Source organism: Neofelis nebulosa, chromosome 4 (genome assembly GCF_028018385.1).
Source record: "Neofelis nebulosa isolate mNeoNeb1 chromosome 4, mNeoNeb1.pri, whole genome shotgun sequence".
Classification (NCBI taxonomy): domain Eukaryota; kingdom Metazoa; phylum Chordata; class Mammalia; order Carnivora; family Felidae; genus Neofelis; species Neofelis nebulosa.
The window spans coordinates 151,707,063-151,727,235 of record NC_080785.1 but is presented as its reverse complement, the minus strand read 5'-3'; the positions used below and the strand labels follow the sequence as shown (position 1 = coordinate 151,727,235).

General features: G+C 43.5%; 1 protein-coding gene across 8 annotated transcripts in view; it reads right to left on the bottom strand.

Annotated features, from left to right (window-relative positions):
- Positions 1 to 20,173, bottom strand: part of USP4 (ubiquitin specific peptidase 4) — a 50,235-nt gene that overhangs the window by 16,177 nt on the left and 13,885 nt on the right. For 6 of the 8 annotated variants that reach the window (XR_009260926.1, XR_009260925.1, XM_058726945.1 and 3 more), the window contains exons 7-13: positions 12,079 to 12,219; positions 11,102 to 11,219; positions 7,602 to 7,775; positions 3,229 to 3,387; positions 2,135 to 2,359; positions 1,319 to 1,402; positions 53 to 147 (exon numbers count right to left, since the gene is read on the bottom strand). Coding sequence is in view for 6 of the 8 variants with exons in the window: in XM_058726945.1 (XP_058582928.1) it covers positions 53 to 147; positions 1,319 to 1,402; positions 2,135 to 2,359; positions 3,229 to 3,387; positions 7,602 to 7,775; positions 11,102 to 11,219; positions 12,079 to 12,219 (996 nt within the window). In the remaining 2 variants the exon portion in view is untranslated. Of the gene's footprint in view, positions 1 to 52; positions 148 to 1,318; positions 1,403 to 2,134; positions 2,360 to 3,228; positions 3,388 to 3,784; positions 3,848 to 7,601; positions 7,776 to 11,101; positions 11,220 to 12,078; positions 12,220 to 20,173 lie in introns of those variants that run through there. The other 2 variants (XM_058726944.1, XM_058726948.1) reach the window with 2 other exon arrangements.

Here is a 20,173-nt window from a genome sequence, read left to right as displayed (position 1 = left end):
AGCCTCTAGAATGTTTCCTTTGAGCCTGCAGCAGAAACCACTGAGTACTCACACAAAAATGTCATCCCGAGGCATGATGTGGTTTAAACCTTCATCCATTTGGAAAATTTTGTGGAACCGGTGATTATATACATCTGTGACCACCATCTAAGAATCAACAGTAACAGAAAGATTACAGGATGGATAAGGGCCTCTACATAAAACCCCAGAAGCAAATGAAAACAATGTGCTGCTGGAGTGTTACCTCCAGAGAGACCATCACTCAACCAGCCCCAGAGTTCAGGGGCCAATGCCCAAGGGAGAAGAACAGCATGACTGCCACCAGCAGAAAACCTGCTGGTTAACATTTGTCCTGAGGGTTACGATGGGATTTGACCTCAAGTGGCAGGAATGGTGGGGAGTGAGTGTTGATCAGAGACTGGTGGTCATCCAGACGTCTCTGGGGTGTCTGCCAGGGCCAGAAGTCTCCAAACCATCCTCAGCACATAGCTGAACACACCAAACCCCAACTATGCAACTGCCTAAAACCAGCAGGGCTATGAGGGAAGTGGGGCTGAGCAAGAGCAGTGACCAGGGCTGGGACAAAGAAGGTACTTGGAGCATACAGGAGGATGGGGAGGGGATTTTCACTTTCCCCACCACCACACAGGGCCAGGTTCGGCAGAAAGCCCAGAATGGGCAGCTGCTTCTAAATAAAGATTTCTATCAAGAACATCACAGGGGCGCCTGGGTGGCGCAGTCGGTTAAGCGTCCGACTTCAGCCAGGTCACGATCTCGCGGTCCGTGAGTTCGAGCCCCGCGTCAGGCTCTGGGCTGATGGCTCGGAGCCTGGAGCCTGTTTCTGATTCTGTGTCTCCCTCTCTCTCTGCCCCTCCCCCGTTCATGTTCTGTCTCTCTCTGTCCCAAAAATAAATTAAAAAAAACGTTGAAAAAAAAATTAAAAAAAAAAAAAAAAAAAAAAAGAACATCACAAAGTCACTCCAGACTCACAGAGTTTAGTGTAGGAAAGAAATTGCAGCTTCTCATACTACAGAAGAGGTCATGTAGGCAAGGGCAGCAAAGCTGAGAGCAGAGCCCTACTCCTGGCCCTCTGACCGTGGCTAGTGTGACCTCACTGGAGCAAGGACAGTGTTCCCGTGGCTGAAGGGAGTCTCAGCCACAGTGTGCACAGTGAGCGAGGGACAGGAGGCCAGAGGCATCCAGATATAATCACATTTGTGCTGGCCAATAAAAACTACCCCCTAAAAATGGCTACAAGTTTGAAAATACACTCCAAAGGACTATGAAGTAGTGAGTGCCACCGACCACCCTGCCTTACGTTTTCTGCAGCAATGCCAGACAGCCTGGAGAGAGCCTCGCACAGGTCAGACACAGCCCCCATCAGCGGCACAACCACGCGGTACTGCAAAAAGATAGATGGGAGGGGTGACAAAGGCACTCAGCAAAGGGTGGGAGATGAGCTGGGAGGAGCAGGCAACGCAGGTCACCTAAGATGACCTCCCAGAAACAGTGTACATGAAGTCAGGGTCCACATGAGTCATCAGAAGAGCCAACAGGCAAGTCTTCTGCCTCAGCACTTGCCTTTCTACTCAGGAGGCAGCCCAGGGCCCACCCATCTCTTTCCCTCCTAAATACTACTTTGTTTCATTCCTAAAGTTTGCTTCCTTTAAGGAATTGTTAAAAACTATACAGACTGCCATGTCATGTCATCTCTAAGAGGTGAAGAAACCAGAGACAGAAGACTAAGCAGTATAGTCACTCAGTGAGCCATCAGCGGGGTGGGACGCTAAGACCCGCTCGTCACTCCATTCACACAGCCTTCTGTTCTAGCCAGGCTCTCTTGGCTGACTGGCCCAGAAGACCCTGCTGCTGCTTCCCAGCGTTCTGATACAAGGACCACTTAGCAAATCATTTGTACTACCTTAGCTGCATGAATGAAGCATGGGGGAAAAGTGACAGAGAAGCCCAGAGCACCTTCACAATCTTCTCTGAATGATACAGGATTACAGAGGTCTGATGGAGGCTGGGGGGACACACTCAGGCAAGTGCCACAGGGATTCAGAAGCAGTCGGTGGGAGAAGCCCCGCTCTGGGTCCCACGGTGAGGGGCGCTGTGAGGGTGCAGATTCTCTCACCTGAGTAGGTCTGCAGCAAGGGTCAGCAGGAACCAGGAAGACCTCCATAACTCTATCTTTCTTCAGGGGCAGTGGGAGAGTTAGATAGCAAAATGGGTCAAAGGTCACAGAAACCTTAGCACATTCTGGGCAAACCAAAGTAGATTTGAAGAGGCCATGGAATGTGTCCACAATCACAGAGTCATTCCTCAACCTGTGATTCTCCCAGGCTTCCTTTGCCACCACCTAGAAGGAGAAAGATAAAGAAGACATTCTCAACACACTTGAGTCATTTATCCCATCATCCAGAATGATCCACAGCAGAATCTGAGATGGACCATGAGGCAGTCTCTATAGCAAAGAACTTGGTCCAGGCTAGCCAGGGTGTGGACTACTCTTGGTGTACCATACAGCCACATGCCAGCTTTATGCCCAATCCCACATTTAACAGTCTTCACTTAGGATCGATGGACACACCAGTATCTGTGTATCCTCTGATAGGAGATAGACAGCCCTGAGAACACCGTGGGTAAATGGGCCTGACCAGAGCAAGGACTGCCTCCTATAAGGTTTTCAATGAGCCAAAGTTTCTTCAGTGAGGTTTTAATTCATACTACAGTTCAGCTAACTCATGGTTTTTCCTTCAAGATATAAATGCTACTTTAAAGTTTTCGTATAATGAATCCCAATGTGATAAGGTAACTTAAATACTAAATTCCCTTTTCGTAGATCAGAAAATCGAGGCAAAGAGTCAGTGCCCTAATAATGTTAGTAACAAACTATTTTAATGATCATGTATGTATTTTAATGACGGCCCATAATACAGACACTTTACAGAATGCCCTAGTCTCTGGTTCAGCAATGAAATTATACTAACAAACTGACTCTCAATTAAAGAAGCCCAAGCCAGAGAATTAGGAGTAACTAGGGGTAGTCTCTTCCTGACCTGGAGCACATTACTCTACCACAACATGTGTCCATGTCATCAACAGCAAGAGGCAACCAGGGTCCTGGTGCCAATACTCAAAGACCAAAAGAATTTTCCTGCAACTTTCAGAAGGAGGCAACTTCTATGAAATACTACTGCTCAAAATCCTCAATCTTCAATATCCTACCGCATCTGGCCGCCCATTGGCATCCTTCAGCTCCAGGTAGGGCTTCTTCTTTACACGGTTCAGATCTTCATGCAATCCATCTAGAAGAAAGGCTAACAACTCCTGAGAGTCTTGTTGCTGGTAGCCAGAAAACTGAGGGGCGAAACGTCCCACTTGGGTCTACAACAAAAGCAATCACATCAGAAAGTATAAGATTTAAACCAGTGAAGTCAGATGGGAAATTGCCATCAAAAATAACTCTGCAGGGGCACCTGGATGGCTCCGGTGGCTGAGCATCCAACTTCGGCTTGGGTCACCGATCTCCTGGTTCATGAGGCTAAGCCCCACATCCAGCTCCATGCTGATGTGCAGAGACAGCTTGGGATTCTCTCTCCCTCTCTCTTTGCCCCTCCCTGACTTGCATGTGTGCCTCACCCTCTTTGTTCTCAAAATAAATAAACTTGAAAAAAAAAAAAAAACAACTTTGCAGGGTCACCTGGGACAGTAAGGGAGAATACCATCTGGTTGAGTGGCCCAATTAATTCATCAGGAGCCTAAAGGAGGCCAGTAGTTCTCACCAGAGAGAGAGGGCTCAGATCAAAAGCCAGGAGAACAGCAGACTTGACACCTGGGCACTATCCTAAAAGAAAAGTGAAGAGTGGCATCCTGAGCAGCCACATCTCCTAAATACTGACACGAATCCCCCTCTTACTTGCTTCTTTGGTTCAGAGTCTCCATGAGAACTTTATAAATATCTGTATCAGTCAGAGGAAGCCTCCTGTACCTAACAGCCCTCCTATCCTTAAATAAACTGTCTGCCTTGTATCGCTTTACACCCATGATCTTCAAGAGTGTGGTCCCCAACTAGCACCACCAGCATCACCTGGGAGCTTGTCAGAAATGCATATTCCTTGGGAATGAAAGCTGGTACAGCCACTCTGGAAAACAGTATGGAGGTTCCTCAAAAAATTAAAAATAGAACTACCTTACAACCCAGCAATTGCACTACTAGGTATTTATCCAAGGGATACAGGGGTGCTGTTTCGAAGGGACACATACATCCCAATGTTCATAGCAGCACGATCAACAATAGCCAAAGTATGGAAAGAGCCCAAATGTCCATCGATGGATGAATGGGTAAAGAAGATGTGGTATATAGATATATGTATATACATATATATATATGTGTATATATATATATACACATATATATACACATATATATATATGTATATACACATATATATACACGTATATATATACACACATATATATGTATATACATATATATATATGTATATATATATACACATATATCTATATACACACATACATACAATGGAGTATTACTCGGCAATCAAAAAGAATGAAACCTTGCCATTTGCAACTACGTGGATGGAACTGGAGGGCATTATGCTAAGTGAAATTAGAGAAAGACAAAAATCATACGACTTCACTCATATGAAGACTTTAAGAGACAAAACAGATGAACATAAGGGAAAGGAAACGAAAATAATATAAAAACAGGGAGGGGACAAAACAGAAGAGACTCATAAATATGGAGAACAAACAGAGGGTTGCTGGAGGGGTTGTGGGAGGGGGGATGGGCTAAATAGGTAAGGGGCATTAAGGAATCTACTCCTGAAATCACTGCTGCACTATATGCTAACTAATTTGGGTGTAAATTAAAAAAAATAAAATTAAAAAAAATAAATAAAACAAAAATAATAAAAAACTGAGGACATCAGATTCAGGACTCCTTCCATCAAAAATCTGCCAATAGTTGGGGCGCCTGGGTGGCGCAGTCGGTTGAGCGTCCGACTTCAGCCAGGTCACGATCTCGCGGTCCGTGAGTTCGAGCCCCGCGTCGGGCTCTGGGCTGATGGCTCGGAGTCTGGAGCCTGTTTCCGATTCTGTCTCCCTCTCTCTCTGCCCCTCCCCCGTTCATGCTCTGTCTCTCTCTGTCCCAAAAATAAATAAAAAACGTTGAAAAAAAAAAATTTAAAAAAATCTGCCAATAGTAATTTATTCTAGCAAACAACTTAAGTGTTTCCAGTGAACTTTTTTTTTTTTTTTTTTTAAATTTTTTTTTCAACGTTTTTTATTTATTTTTGGGACAGAGAGAGACAGAGCATGAACGGGGGAGGGGCAGAGAGAGAGGGAGACACAGAATCGGAAACAGGCTCCAGGCTCCGAGCCATCAGCCCAGAGCCTGACGCGGGGCTCGAACTCACGGACCGCGAGATCGTGACCTGGCTGAAGTCGGACGCTTAACCGACTGCGCCACCCAGGCGCCCCTCCAGTGAACTTTTAAACTACCTTTTGGTAACCTGGAACTATTGTAATCTCAAAGAATAACTAAACACTGAAATTTAATTTTTGGTTCACTGGACATGAGCTCAGCAAAAGATGCTCTTTGAGTACACATAATTATACCTTAATATGTTCATTATAGACTAAAGTACCTGAACATTTGACAGTGCTAGCAAAGGAAATGAATAACCCTGAAAGTTTATCTCTTGGTCCTCTTGGTTCAAAATTCAAATTCCTAGAAATACAACTCTTTTCTATTGCATTTATTATTTTTTCTGGTAGAACCTAATAATAATTCCAATTTTGTTGATGTCAAGACCACTAATAAATACAAGAAATGAACAAACTAAATAAATCAGTTTTAACTTTTAAAAGTTAAAAAAAAAAGAAAAGAAAAAGAAAAAAAATGCACATTCTTGGGCCCAACCCAGGTCTACAGAATGAGAAACTCTCAGGATAGGTCCAGTGGTCTATGTTTTATTTATTTTTATTTATTTACTTAAGTTTATTTATTTATTTTGAGAGAGACAGAGACAGTGCAAGTGGGGAGGGGGCTGGTGGGGAGGGGCAGAGAAAGAGAGAGAGAGTCCCACGCAGGCTCCACACTGCCAGCACAGAGCCCAATGTGGGGCTCAAACCGACAAAGCCACGAGCTCATGAGCTGAGCCAAAACCAAGAGTCAGACGCTTAACACTTAACCAACTGAGTCACTCAGGCACCCCAGTATTCTGTATTTTAACAAGCCCTTCCAGAGGTTCCGATGAATCCTGTAGTTGGAGAACCAATGCTCTCTACCTGTGTTGCCCAATACCATAGCCACTGGGCACATGTGACTATTTAAATTAAAATTAAACACAATTGGGGCGCCTGGGTGGCACAGTCGGTTAAGCGTCCGACTTCAGCCAGGTCACGATCTCGCGGTCCGTGAGTTCGAGCCCCGCGTCAGGCTCTGGGCTGATGGCTCAGAGCCTGGAGCCTGTTTCCGATTCTGTGTCTCCCTCCCTCTCTGCCCCTCCCCCGTTCATGCTCTGTCTCTCTCTGTCCCAAAAATAAATAAAAAACGTTGAAAAAAAAATTTTTTTTTTAAAAATAAAAATAAAATTAAACACAATTAAAAAATCCAATTTCTTGTTCACACTACCCACATTTCAAATGGCTAGTGGCTACCACAACAGACAGTGCAGAGAAAATGTCCGTCATCAAGGAAACTCTACACTACTTCTAATATCCCTAAATACGATCTGTCAATTGTTTATTTATAAGAGCTTGAGCCTAATGTGTTGTCACCCGATTCCATCTCTTTATGACTTTATGGCATGTGAATAGTAATTTACATGTATTTCCTAGAGATTAATGTGACTATGGGGGTAAAAAGAATTAGTTTTCCATTTCAATAAACTGTCTAAGATTTAAATTTTCTCATTGAGCTACGGTGCTACTTTGCTCCCCTCTTTGCATAAAAAACATGCCTATCTTTTTCTACCATGTGCTTCATGAAGGCTCCTTGAACCCTGGTGGTGCAGGCTAAGTAGGATTTCTCAGATTTAAAAATATGAAGCAAGGGCCCTCCCTCAACAGGAAAAAACATTTAAGGTGAGGGAAGGCCCAAGATGATCCAAGAGCCCACTACAGTTCACCTGATCTCCCTTGCTGGAGGGATCTAAGTGAGAACTGCCTCTCAACCACATTCCACGAATATCAACCTGACTTAGGGGGCCCAACTCAAACCACAGCGGGTATAGGTTCTCAGCTCAGAGAACCTGGGAATACCCTTCAGATAGTGCTGGAAATTAAACTGAATTGTTACGGTCTGGCTTATTAGAATGTTGCCTATTTAAAGGCTGGCACCACAGAATACAGCACAAATGACTTCTGAAGTATCCCCTGCCCAGAGGTGCGGGCTGAGGTCACTTAAAGTACCTGTGCGCTGAATGACTCAACAACAGGAAAGGCGGCTCTCAACGTGTGAGGCTTTTAGTCCCAGGCCCCATCTTAACCCCAAAATGCAACTGGAATGCCTCATTTGAAAACTAAATCACTCTCCCCAAAACGGAAAAAAGGAAACATATACAGCAACCTACTTTGAACATGCGAGGTGCCACGTGAGCATCCCTTCCAGACCACATCTGTCTAATGAGCTCTGCATAGGCTTCTGCAATTTCCCCTTTCATTCCCAGAGGATTGTCTCTGTTGATCTCAGCCTCATACTCATCTTTGAGAAAGTAGTCAGTCAGTGGTGCGGTGTTGCTCAAGCACTGAAAGAGAACACAATGAGAGCTCACACCCCTTATGGACAACACACAGAGATAAAGATAAACCAAGTTCTCAAGGGCCAATGAGGGTCAACTCCAACAAAATGAAGTTCTCAGTAGATTCTCTGCAAGGCTCACAATAGTAAGGCACAGCCTTCCAGAATCCTTGCTGGTGGTCTGCCTTGCAGCTAACCTCCCAAGGATATAGTTGGGAGCTCACTCACTGCCTAAGAACTCTCTCTGAAATAACTACCCAAGGGTAAAAGCTGTGCACCCAAGTGCCTGACATAGAATAATCTTCTATTCAATGAAGGATGATAAGTTTTAACATAATAATTTTAAGATGATAATTTTTTAAATTAGAATTGATTTGGAAGGGCACCTGGGTGGCTCAGTCAGTTAAGCATCCAACTTCAGCTCAGGTCATGATCTCATGGTTCAGGAGTTTGAGCCCTGCATCAGGCTCTGTGCTAACAGCTCAGAGCCTGGAGCCTGCTCTGGGTTCTGTGTCTCCCTCTCTCTCTGCCCCTCCCCCACTCACGCTCGCTTGCTCTCTCTCTCTCCCTCCCTCAAAAATAAACATTAAAAAAAAACCAAGAATTGATTAGGACATTCCACTGTCTCATGGGAAGATAAAATATAAATAAGCTGAAGGCAAAATGTTTTACTAGAGCTGAAACATTAGAGGAAAGATCAGGATAACGAGATAGTAGAAAAAACAAAAAACACTATCACTGTACATGTGTACATACTAATTATAATTCTTCAAACTCAAAAATTGAGTTTGATCAAAGGTTTTTTCCTACATCTATTGAGATGATCATAGGGCTTTCTCCTTTATGTGAGAAATTAATTTTTCAGGTGTCAAACCAACCTAGTTCTGCCGTTACAAACCCCACTTGTTCAACCACTTTCATCTATATTGTTGAATTTGATTTGCTAAAATTTCATTTACATTATTTGTGTCTATAGTTATGAGATATGATCGTCTAAAATTTTCCTTTTTTTCAAAATTCCTAGTCAGGGCGCCTGGCTGGCTTAGTGGGTGAAGCACGCAACTCTTGATCTCAGGGCTGTGAGTTCGAGTCCCATGTTGGGTATAGAGACTACTTAAAAAAATCTTTAAGGGACATCTGGGTGGCTCAGTCAGTTAAATGTCTGAGTCTAGATATTGGCTCAGGTCATGATCTCTAGGTTCATGAGTTCAAGCCCCACATGGGGCTCTGTGCTGACAGTATGGAGACTACCTGAGATTCCCTTTCTCTCTCTGCCCCTTCCCCACTCACACATACACGTGCATTCCTTCTCTCGAAAATAAATGTTTTAAAATAAATGAAATAAATAAATAAAATCTTAAATTTGTCAGCTAAATTGTCTAATTTAATGGCATAAAGTTGTTCCACTATCGTCTCATCTTTTTAATGGCTATAGGATCTGTAGTGATAGTCCTTTTTCATTCCCAGCTTTAGTCATGTCTATTCTTTTATTCCTGATCAGTTTCTCTGAGCATTTCTGTCAATTTAAGTTTTTGTTTTTTTGTTTTTTCCCCAAAGAATCACATTTAGTTGTACTTTTAATCAGCTTTGTATTTCACTGATTTCTGTTCTTCTATTATTTCCCTCTTCCCACTTTCTCTGGGTTTCATTCGTTCTTTTCCTAGCATTAGGAGATAGAAACTTAAATTACAGAATTTACCCTTTCTTCTTTTTCCTGATATTTACATGTGGAGCTATAAATCTCCTCGTTGTTATCTTCATCCAATAGTCAAGGAAAATTGAGGATACAAAAGAGTTGAGAAAACCTACCCATGAAAGGCCAAATCTCAAGGTTCTTTTCTTTAGTACTCAGCTCTTCCCATCTCACCACAGTGGAGAAAAACAACTTCAAAACCCAAGAGTCACCTACTTTTTAACGTATTTTTTAATCTTTTCCTTTATACTCCAAGAAACTTCCAAGTTAGATTGTAAGTCCTGTGGGTACAAAAACCATGTCTGATTTGCTCACCACTGAGTCTCTGTGTATAGTAAAGAATCTGGCCTTGTCCAAAGAGAAAGTCTGGCCTTTGCCCTTGGCTTCTGGGGAAGTATTCTGTTGATCCTTGGAATATTATCCTTGACAGGAGTATCTTTGTTTGCCTGGAGGTCTTTAGTTAGTCCTAATATAGAATCTAACACTGTGATTTAGGGTGGTGGTGGCCACACTTATACAGTCATCTTAGGGTAGAGAGCCAGCCACTCTGGAAAGACCAACAATGTGACTTGGTGGGGCAGGGGTGGGGAGGCTTGGGTCACATCCTATCAATAGTCAACCTGGGCACTCAATCAATCAATCAATCAAGCCATGAAAATAAAGTACTGATAAAAATTCTGGACACCAAAGCTCAGGTGAGTTTACATATTTGGCAACACCCCATGCTTAATGTTACAAGTCAATGCTAGAAGAGTTATGCGTTCTGACTCAACAGACAGACAACAGAAGCTCTGCACTGGGGACCCTCCAAGACTCCTATTTGCTCCTTTCCATGGCTAATTTTAACTTGTATACTTTTCCTATAATAAACCCCAACTGTGAGTATAATAGTTTTAAGTGAGTCTGTGAGTCCTTCTAGCAAATTATTGAAACTAAAGGTGGTCTTGGGGACTCCCAAACTTGCAGTTGGTGTCAGAAGTGAAAGCAGTCTTGGGAACTGTGCTCTCCTAACTTTCTAACTGGACCCTAACTCCAGCCCATGTCCACCACAGTACTGTCACATAGTATGCCCAAATAATTTTTTTTTCTCTAAGTAGGCTTTACCCAGCATGGAGCCCAATGCAGAGCTTGAACTCATGACCCTGGGAACAAAATCTGAGCTGAGATCAAGAGTCAGACACTTAACCAACTGAGCCCCCCAGGCACCCCTGTCCCAATAAATATTTGATCAATGAACAAATGAAGTATCAAAGGGAGGATATGGGGATTCAGCACAATCAGGGGCATGATATAAGCTATCTTTGGTGAAAAGATGGCATGAGCTGCTGGGAGTTCTCATTCTATCAGAAACCAACCAGGCAAATACTCCAATATTTTCTGACCATTCCCTAATGGTCAAAATATTTTAATGCAAAACCAAACCCAGAACTGATTAGGAAGACATTTTGGGGTCATTAACACTGATGAGGCCCTTCTGTACTAACAGGTGGGAGGTGCCCTGACAGGGATCCTTGAAGTATTAACAAAGGATAGGCAGGGACCCCTGGGAAAGGATCCTCCCAACATTTTAGCATGCCTTTCTTAACCAAGCCACAGTCCTGTGAAGAAGCAGTGTTATTTAGATGGTAGTTTCCCTCTACCTGTAAAGCAGAGTTCATGAAGCAAGTGTTCCCCAAGTTTCCAAGTCCGCAGAGCCCAGGCTGTATGTGAGACGATGGGGACTCCTGACAATTATACGAAGCAGAGAAGGCAGATCCACTGGAAAACACAATCCACAATAGCAATAAAAGCGAGTGCTGTACACATGCCCTCAGGAGGAGCCTTTTTGGGCTCCTCCAGGGCTTCTAGAATTCTTATCTGGAAATAACCTCATGATACAAGTTCTTTCTACTCCCCTCGCCAGCCCTCAGGCCACACGCCTTTGCCCACCCCTGCCCTTGATGTGACATAATGGCAGGTTACCACCTGCTACATCCTTAAGGGGAGAAACGCTACCTGAGTTGTCTCAGGCTTTTGGCGAATGCTAACTGTGTATCCCTCTAGAAGGCTAACTGCGTATCCCTCTAGAAGGCTAACTGCCATGTGACTCCAGGAAAGAACATGTGGTTGCCAAGATCAAGGGCTCACACTTGCCACCACCCACCAGGCCACACTAAGTCCTGACTGTGCCTAAGTATTCATGCACACTGTCTCACCTCACCCTCCTCCTCCACTCTATCCCTGCTGTGTGGCAGGCACTCCTGAGATGCTTGCACAAAGAATCACAGCCATCCAGAGGGGGATACAGGCAGGGCTCTCCCACAGCAAAGAACCATTCCCTCACAGCTCTTTTGCCATATGGCCAACCCATCCCTTCATAGACAAAAGCAGTGACTCCCCAGAACCACCAGTGACTTAGGCTGTGGGCAAAACACCAGCTCATAGAAGAACAAGCAATGTAGTGAGAATGAGGAGGCACACTCTATGGTGGGTAGGAACCAGAGCAAGAAACCACATGCACCACGTCCCCATTGGGAACCCCAATCCCACTATGCTTAGTGTGGCAACAGAGCTCTCCAGGTACAGCCTGGGAAAGGACCCAGAGGGAGGGAAGTGAAGTGAAAGGGCCTGCTCTTACCCCCTGCTGACACCGGAACTGTGCATCCCAGAGGTGTTAGTGCTATCACCATTTGCAATGGAAGAGGCAGACACTGAGGAATACAGACTTGCTGATGATGTTGGAGAGGTAGGAAAATTTCTGCTAGGTGCAGTGCTTGATCTGGGAGAGAGAAGCAGAGACAATGCTACTGACTTTCTGCAAAAGCAAGCCCCAAATGGGGCGCCTGGGTGGCGCAGTCGGTTAAGCGTCCGACTTCAGCCAGGTCACGATCTCGCGGTCTGTGAGTTCGAGCCCCGCGTCAGGCTCTGGGCTGATGGCTCGGAGCCTGGAGCCTGTTTCCGGTTCTGTGTCTCCCTCTCTCTCTGCCCCTCCCCCGTTCATGCTATGTCTCTCTCTGTCCCAAAAATAAATAAAAAACGTTGAAAAAAAAAAATTAAAAAAAAAAAAAAAAAAAAAGCAAGCCCCAATGAATGCCTTAGGTCTCTTCTTAAGAAATAAATGTTCTCCACATTCAGTTATTTAAAATAAACTACAAAAGGCCTACTTTCATACTACTTCAAGATAAATTTTATTTAAGTGAGAGTCAAGAGATTAATTGGCCTTCCTGGTCTCATTCATCTGCATGGTCACCCACTGAATCTCTCAGGAGGATAAACCACAAGGTTGATCTTTAGGGCATCCTGGTTTGATTTATAAATCATAAGCTTCCCTGAACTTTAAGAGTTACCAGTGAAAGACACAGAAAAATGGCAATAAGAGATAAATATCCAAGAATACCTGACCCAAAATGAACAGCTGGCTAAAAATACATACGCAAATAAAATTTACATATGTAAATTTACAATGTAAATATATATATATATATATAAACACATATATAAACAAATATGAACAGGAAAATGGTAATTTGGTTTCACTACGCTATTCAAGGAAAATTGCTTTTGCTTCCTCAAATTTACCAAATGTGAGTAATCTCTCTGTTTCAAAGGCTGGCCTAATATGTTTCAATATTTTTCACAGCATCTTATTTTAGATTTATACCAACTTTCAGAATAATTAATTCAGGGGCTAAATGCCCCAAGTATTAAATTGGTATGAGTTTTATCAATTTTCTACTAAAATCTGTATAAGAACTTGTAGAAGAAAGTGAATCATTCTGAATCGTTTTGAGTATGTACAAATGTGATTTTTCCTTCTAGGCTTGGGGTTATTTTTAGACTACAGAAAATGATTATAATATGCCCCAGCAAAGAGCCCAACCTCATGAGATCTGATCTCAACCAGGGTTCTCTGCAAGAAGAAAGTGAAACATGGCAGCAGAGATAAGGAGTGATCCTGTACCCACACCTACAGTGCAGAGACATTAGGAAACTATCGAGGGGCCTAAAGGGGAATCAGGAACTGAGTTCTGCTCCACACTGAGGTCACAGTGAGGGAGAGGGAAAGAGAACTCCCCAGCCTCTCAACTTCCCATTGAGAAATGTACCTTCTCTAATGCTGAAGAGCATTTGCTTCACAGAGCTTCATCCTCATGCTGCCAAGAAGTCCAAGAACTCAGGTAGCTCATTAAACGAGAACGGGCAGGGCCAAGGGACACTCTCTTCTACCAGACAGGTAACTTTAGCACATATCTGAAGCCTGTCCAATGTGATGCAGGTATTCCCAGCCTACTATGTAGGGAGGAAAGTCACTACCCACGGTTGGTCTAATGTGGCATACTGTTATCTCAGTTCTGTTGACAGGTACTACAGGATGGTGAAATTCAAAATCTGATGTGCAGAACCTAAAGGCATATAGTGTCACACTTCCCTTTTTAGTAACTATTTACTGGTAACTTATGCTATTTCTTTGAACTTAAAAGGGCAAAAATCCACAGAAGCCATAACCAAGACCTGTCAATTTCTTAAACAGAACATTTCTCCTTAAAATGAAAGAAAACAAAACAAACAAAAAAAATGACATTTAAAATGTTCTAGAAAATGCTGTATTTTCAGAATAAATTCAGTTGGAAAAAAAATCTAATGATGAATATGTAAGATTTCTTTTTTTTTTTTAATTTTTATTTACTTTTGAGAGAGAGGGAAAGACAGAGCGTGAGCAGGGGAGGGGCAGAGAGAGAGGGAAACACCAAATCCAAAGCAGGCTCCAGGCTCTGAGCTTTCAGCACAGAGCCTGATGTAGGGCTCCAACTCACAAACCGCGCTCAAACTCACAAAACTCAGATCATGACCTGAGCCGAAATCAGGCGAAGTCAGAAGCTCAGTCGACTGAGCCACCCAGACGCCCCAGGATTTCTTTTTATATGCTTGAAAATTTACATATGACAAAGTTGTTCTTTTTTTTTTTTTTAACATTTATTTTTGAGAGAGAGAGAGAGACAGAGCATGAATGGGGGAGGGTCACAGAGAGAGGGAGACACAGAATCTGAAACAGGCTCCAGGCTCTGAGCTGTCAGCACAGAGCCCGACGCGGGGCTCGAACCCACGGACCGTGAGATCATGACCTGAGCCGAAGTCGGACGCTTAACCGACTGAGCCACCCAGGCGCCCCGACAAAGTTGTTCTTAAACTCCACCCTTGACAGACAAAAGCAAGACCTCTGAAGAGTGACTATCTGGGAACTGCCTGGGCACTTGTCACTTGTCATTAGGCAGCTTTAGAGCACAACCTGGGACACTGAAGGCTGGCAAATAGGGAACTGGTAGGAAACATCTGACTCTCAAGCGTACATATTAGGTGAAGCAAGACCCCACTGGGTCCCATGCCACAAACACTCTGAAAACAGAGACTACAGCTCCAAATAAGGATCCCTCTGCTCCTTTAAAAGATGCTGGCCAAGCCTCTGGTCTCCCAGTACCTTTCTGTTGAGGTATTTCCTGCTCCTAGGCACATCCAGTCCTTACCAATCATGACTAGAACCTGCTCTGAACCCATGACTGAGGCCCATGCCCGCCACATGCCACACCCATGCCCGCCCTCCTTGCTCGACCATGCTCTGCATGCTTCTCAGTTGTTCTCCAAGCTGAGGGCTGCTCTGGGGATGAGCCCACCCTTTAGGGGTGACCTCAAGTAGCCAGAGTCTAGCACCTGGTATTATCATTAAGGTAACAATGAATTCTTTTTTAAATTTTTTTTTTTTTTTCAACATTTTTTATTTATTTTTGGGACAGAGAGAGACAGAGCATGAACGGGGGAGGGGCAGAGAGAGAGGGAGACACAGAATCGGAAACAGGCTCCAGGCTCCGAGCCATCAGCCCAGAGCCTGACGCGGGGCTCGAACTCACGGACCGCGAGATCGTGACCTGGCTGAAGTCGGACGCTTAACCGACTGCGCCACCCAGGCACCCCATAAGGTAACAATGAATTCTTAGGCAGAATCCTCACTGCCTTCACAACAACCTTAGCTGGGCTCACCCCACACCAATGCTGTTAACTCTCATCTGTGTGCGGCCACATCTCCACTTCAGGAACACTGGCCTTTTCTTTTTTTAAATATTTTTTTTTTCAACATTTTTTTTTTATTTATTTTTGGGACAGAGAGAGACAGAGCATGAACGGGGGAGGGGCAGAGAGAGAGGGAGACACAGAATCAGAAACAGGCTCCAGGCTCCGAGCCATCAGCCCAGAACCTGACGCGGGGCTCGAACTCACAGACCGCGAGATCGTGACCTGGCTGAAGTCGGACGCTTAACCGACTGCGCCACCCAGGCGCCCCAACACTGGCCTTTTCTAGTTCTGGGCAGGCAGCCTTGAAAAGGGGTCATGGTGGAGAGCTAATCAGGCCTTAGCAACCTCAGGCAAGGTAAGTCAGAGGGAATTAGAGAGAGAAAGAGAGAGATAGGAGGCCAGCTCTACAGAAAATGTTTGAAGCATGAGAAAATGATCTTAAAATGTTCAAAATTTACTAGGTGGCCCTAATAAAGAGCTGAACAGAAACAATTTAGGAAGTTTTCCTGCCACAATACATGTCAAGCTGACTCTATAGGTAGGTTAAAAAAAAAAAAAAAAAAAAAAAAAAAAAGGATTAGGCCAATCAATGACTTCCCCTGAATGACACATTCACTTGATGTATTTTCCCATTCTCTCCAGGTTAACCCTGGGTCTGCTTGACAGATGATGTATTACTTAATATGGCTGGTCTGAGAGTTTTGATTAGTGAGTTTAACTCATTTATAGTTGTTTTAATCACTATTCTACATGGCCTTAATTCAGCCTTCTTATCTCATGTTTTCTAATTACCAAACTTTTCAGTTCTTTCTTTTCCTTTTTTTGCCCTCAATTTCCCTTCTTAGGTGTGACAGTTTCCTAGTTGTATCCTAGGGTGCTGTGGTTTGTAATAAATATATATATATATATATTTTTTAAATTTTTTTTAACGTTTATTTATTTTTGAGACAGAGAGCGAGCATGAATGGGGGAGGGTCAGAGAGAGGCAGACACAGAATCTGAAACGGGCTCCAGGCTCTGAGCTGTCAGCACAGAGCCCGACGCGGGGCTCGAACTCACGGACCGCGAGATCATGACCTGAGCCGAAGTCAGACGCTTAACCGACCGAGCCACCCAGGCGCCCCAATAATAAATATATTTTTGATCTTGTTCAAAATTCCTGGTACACAGCCCCTAAAACACTTGTAATTTCCTCAGTGATAAGAGCAATGGAAGCATCTTTTGTTATATTTGTGTTTTTTTGTCCTTGGTTCCTGAAATAGTTTCAAGGTGATAAAAGTGAAAGGAGTTGTCATGTTGGGGCGCCTGGGTGGCGCAGTCGGTTAAGCGTCCGACTTCAGCCAGGTCACGATCTCGCGGTCCGTGAGTTCGAGCCCCGCGTCAGGCTCTGGGCTGATGGCTCGGAGCCTGGAGCCTGTTTCCGATTCTGTGTCTCCCTCTCTCTCTGCCCCTCCCCCGTTCATGCTCTGTCTCTCTCTGTCCCAAAAATAAGTAAAAAACATTTAAAAAAAAAAAAAAAAGAAAGGAGTTGTCATGTTATTTCCAACAAGCACTTTTCAACCACACCTCAGTTTTTATTAATCACTTTTGGAAAATCACAAAGAATGGGGGCCAGTTGCCAGGAGATCTAACCATGTGATTAGAGGGTTGGAACTTACAGCCACACACCCCCACCCTTGAGGAGGCAATAAGGGTTGGCAATCTGAATTCAGTTACCAACGGCCAAATGATTTAATCAATCATGCCTACTTACTGAGACCTCCACAAAAATCCCTGAAGTATGGGAATTTTGGAGAGCTTCCAGGTTGGTGAACATGTGGAGGTGCTAGAAGGATGGCATGCCTGAACAGGGCATAGCAGCTCTTCACCCCTTCCCTATAACCACCTGGTTCTTCTTCCATCTCACCGTTCCCAGGTTATAGCCTTTTGTAACAAACTGGTCATCTAGTGAATAAACTGTTTCCCTGAGTTCTGTAAACTATTCTAGCAAACTACTGAGCCCAAGGAGGGATCATGGGAACCTTGGATTTATAGCCAGTGACCCAAGCACAGGTAACAACCTGGACTTAGAACTGGGATCTAAAATGGGCCAGTCTGATTGGACTGAGCCCTTAACCTGTGGGATCTGATGCTACCTCCAGGTAGATAGTGTCAGAATTTAGTGAAATTCCAGAACACCCAGCTGGTGTCAGAGAACTGGATGGTGTGGGGAGAAAACCCACACACATTTGGTGACCATAGGAATTGGTAGAGTAGACAAGAAAAAGAGGGATTTATTTTCCCCTTTTGCCTCCCAATAAGCTATTCTGCTCTTCTTCCTTAGTTTTTGATCCCCAATTTTTAGTTAGACACCTTGCACCTTTGCTAAACAGCATTTTCCAGCCTCCCTTGAAGCCAGCTATGGTCTTATTATTGACCAAAATGATGCAAAAGGATGTGTGACTTCTGGGAAATTTCCTTAAAAGGAAGGGTTATGTCCCTCCTGCTTCTTCCTCCTTGCTACTTGAATGCAGGTGTAACCACTGCAGCTCCAGGATCCTGGACCCACAGGGGGCTACCTTTGAAGTAGAAGCTGCACGCAGTAGGGCAACACAATAGAGCGGCTGGGTTACTAATGATACCAGCACTGGACCACCCATCTCAGAAGTTCTTTTTGGAAAGACCTCAGCATCTTTCTTCACAAACTGATCGTCTAGTCTTTCTTAACTGCCAGCAAACCCTTCCTAATCGACACAGTGTATTTCAAAGATAAATATTCTATTTTAGATTTCTGGCAGTTACTCCATTAACTTATTAGGACCTGTAACTATTTTTATTTTTCCCTATCAATTACTTAAACTTTACCTACATTTCTCCACAAGAGAAAGGGCGGATGACATTCCCATCTCTTTCTGCTTTTTACTGCCTCCCATTTCCTCACTTGCCTTCCATGTTGGGATTACCCAGAATTTACTTCTGGACTGCTTTTGCTATGGATTGCTTTCTTAAATTTTTCTTCTTATTAAACTTTTTAGCAAAGAATTACATAGAGAATGCATAAACCACCTAAGTAAAAAATCAAGAAATTTTCATCAAGTGAATACATCTATATAACCAGAATCCTGACTCTGAAGCAGGACAGCACTAAACCTCTGGTGTCCTCTTCATACTCCCTTTAGTTACGATTCTTCCCACAGCTAACCACTACTATGACCTTGAGCCCCCTAGATGAGCTTTGCCTGTTCTTAAACTTCCTATCAAGAGAATACAGTATGCTGCTTTATGTCTGGCTTCTCTCATTCAGCAATGGTCATGACACTCAATGTTGTCGAGGCCCTACAGAATTCCACTGTGTGACTATGCCTCAATTAACCTATCCACTCTATTTTGGTGGATGGACATCTGGGTTAACTCCAGTGAGTATGATAAGCAGTGCTGTTGTGAACATCTTTGAACTTATCTTTAAGTGAACATGAGATGTATTTCTGTTGGCAGTATGCCTAGGAGTGGATCGTTGAGTTACAGAATACACACACAGAATTCTTCATTTAGCATGGGTTGCCAACTCTTCTAAAATCACACCAATTTATATGCCCCATCGGCGGGGTCAACAATTTGGGGTGCTCCACACCTCAACATCACTTGGTACTGTCCATCTTTTTCACTAATCCATTCTGGTGGGTGTGCAGAAACACTGTGTTGTGGTTTTAATTTGCCATCTCTGGATGACTGCTGAGGTTGACACCTCTCCATAAGCTCACAAGCCATTGGACATCCTCTTTTATAAAGTAACTGTTAAAGATTTTTTGCCCCTTCTACTAATGGAGTTGTCTTTTTCTTACTGATTTAAGGCATTTCTTCAAACTTCTGGATAAAAGCAATTTGTCAGACATATGTATTGCAGGTATCTTTTCTCACCCTGTGACTAGCCTTTTTACGCTTTGATGAACAGAAGTTCTTAACTTAAAAGTCACCCCCTTTATCCATTTCCTCCTCCGTGGTTTGTGGTGCCGTGTCTTCTCTCTTGTGTCAAAAATCTTTGCTTACTCCAAAATCACAAAGCCCTTGCTTTTCTGGCCAACAGAATATTTTCCTAGGTATGTGCTCTCTCTCACACGTTATGGATTTTACTGCAAGCGCCTGAGTTCTAACAGTAGCTTCCACATAGGAGCTCTGTGTGGAAAATCTTCCAAGGTCATCTACGCTAAAGAAAAAAATTATTTCATCTTTACATTTAAGTAATAGTTTTGTAGGGTATAAAATTCTGCTTTTAAAATTTTACTTTTGGGGCATCTGTGTGGCTCAGTAGATTAAGCGTCCGACTCTTAATTTTGGCTGTGGGTTTCAGCCGTGTCAGGCTCTGCACTGACAGTGTGGAGCCTGCTTGAGATTCTCGCTCTCTCTCTCTCTCTCTCTCTCTCTCTCTCCCCACCCCCTACCCCATGCACACTCTCTGTCTCTCAAATAAGCATTTTATATATATTATACATATACATAGAATATATATAATATATATGCATTATATACATATTTGTATATATAAAATATATTCATATATATACATACATGTATATATGTACACACACACACACACACATATATATTTTAAGAAAGTTATTTTGACACTGACAAAGTAGCTCTCAGATCTACTGGTGCTACTGAGAAGTTTGATACTAATCTGCTTCTTA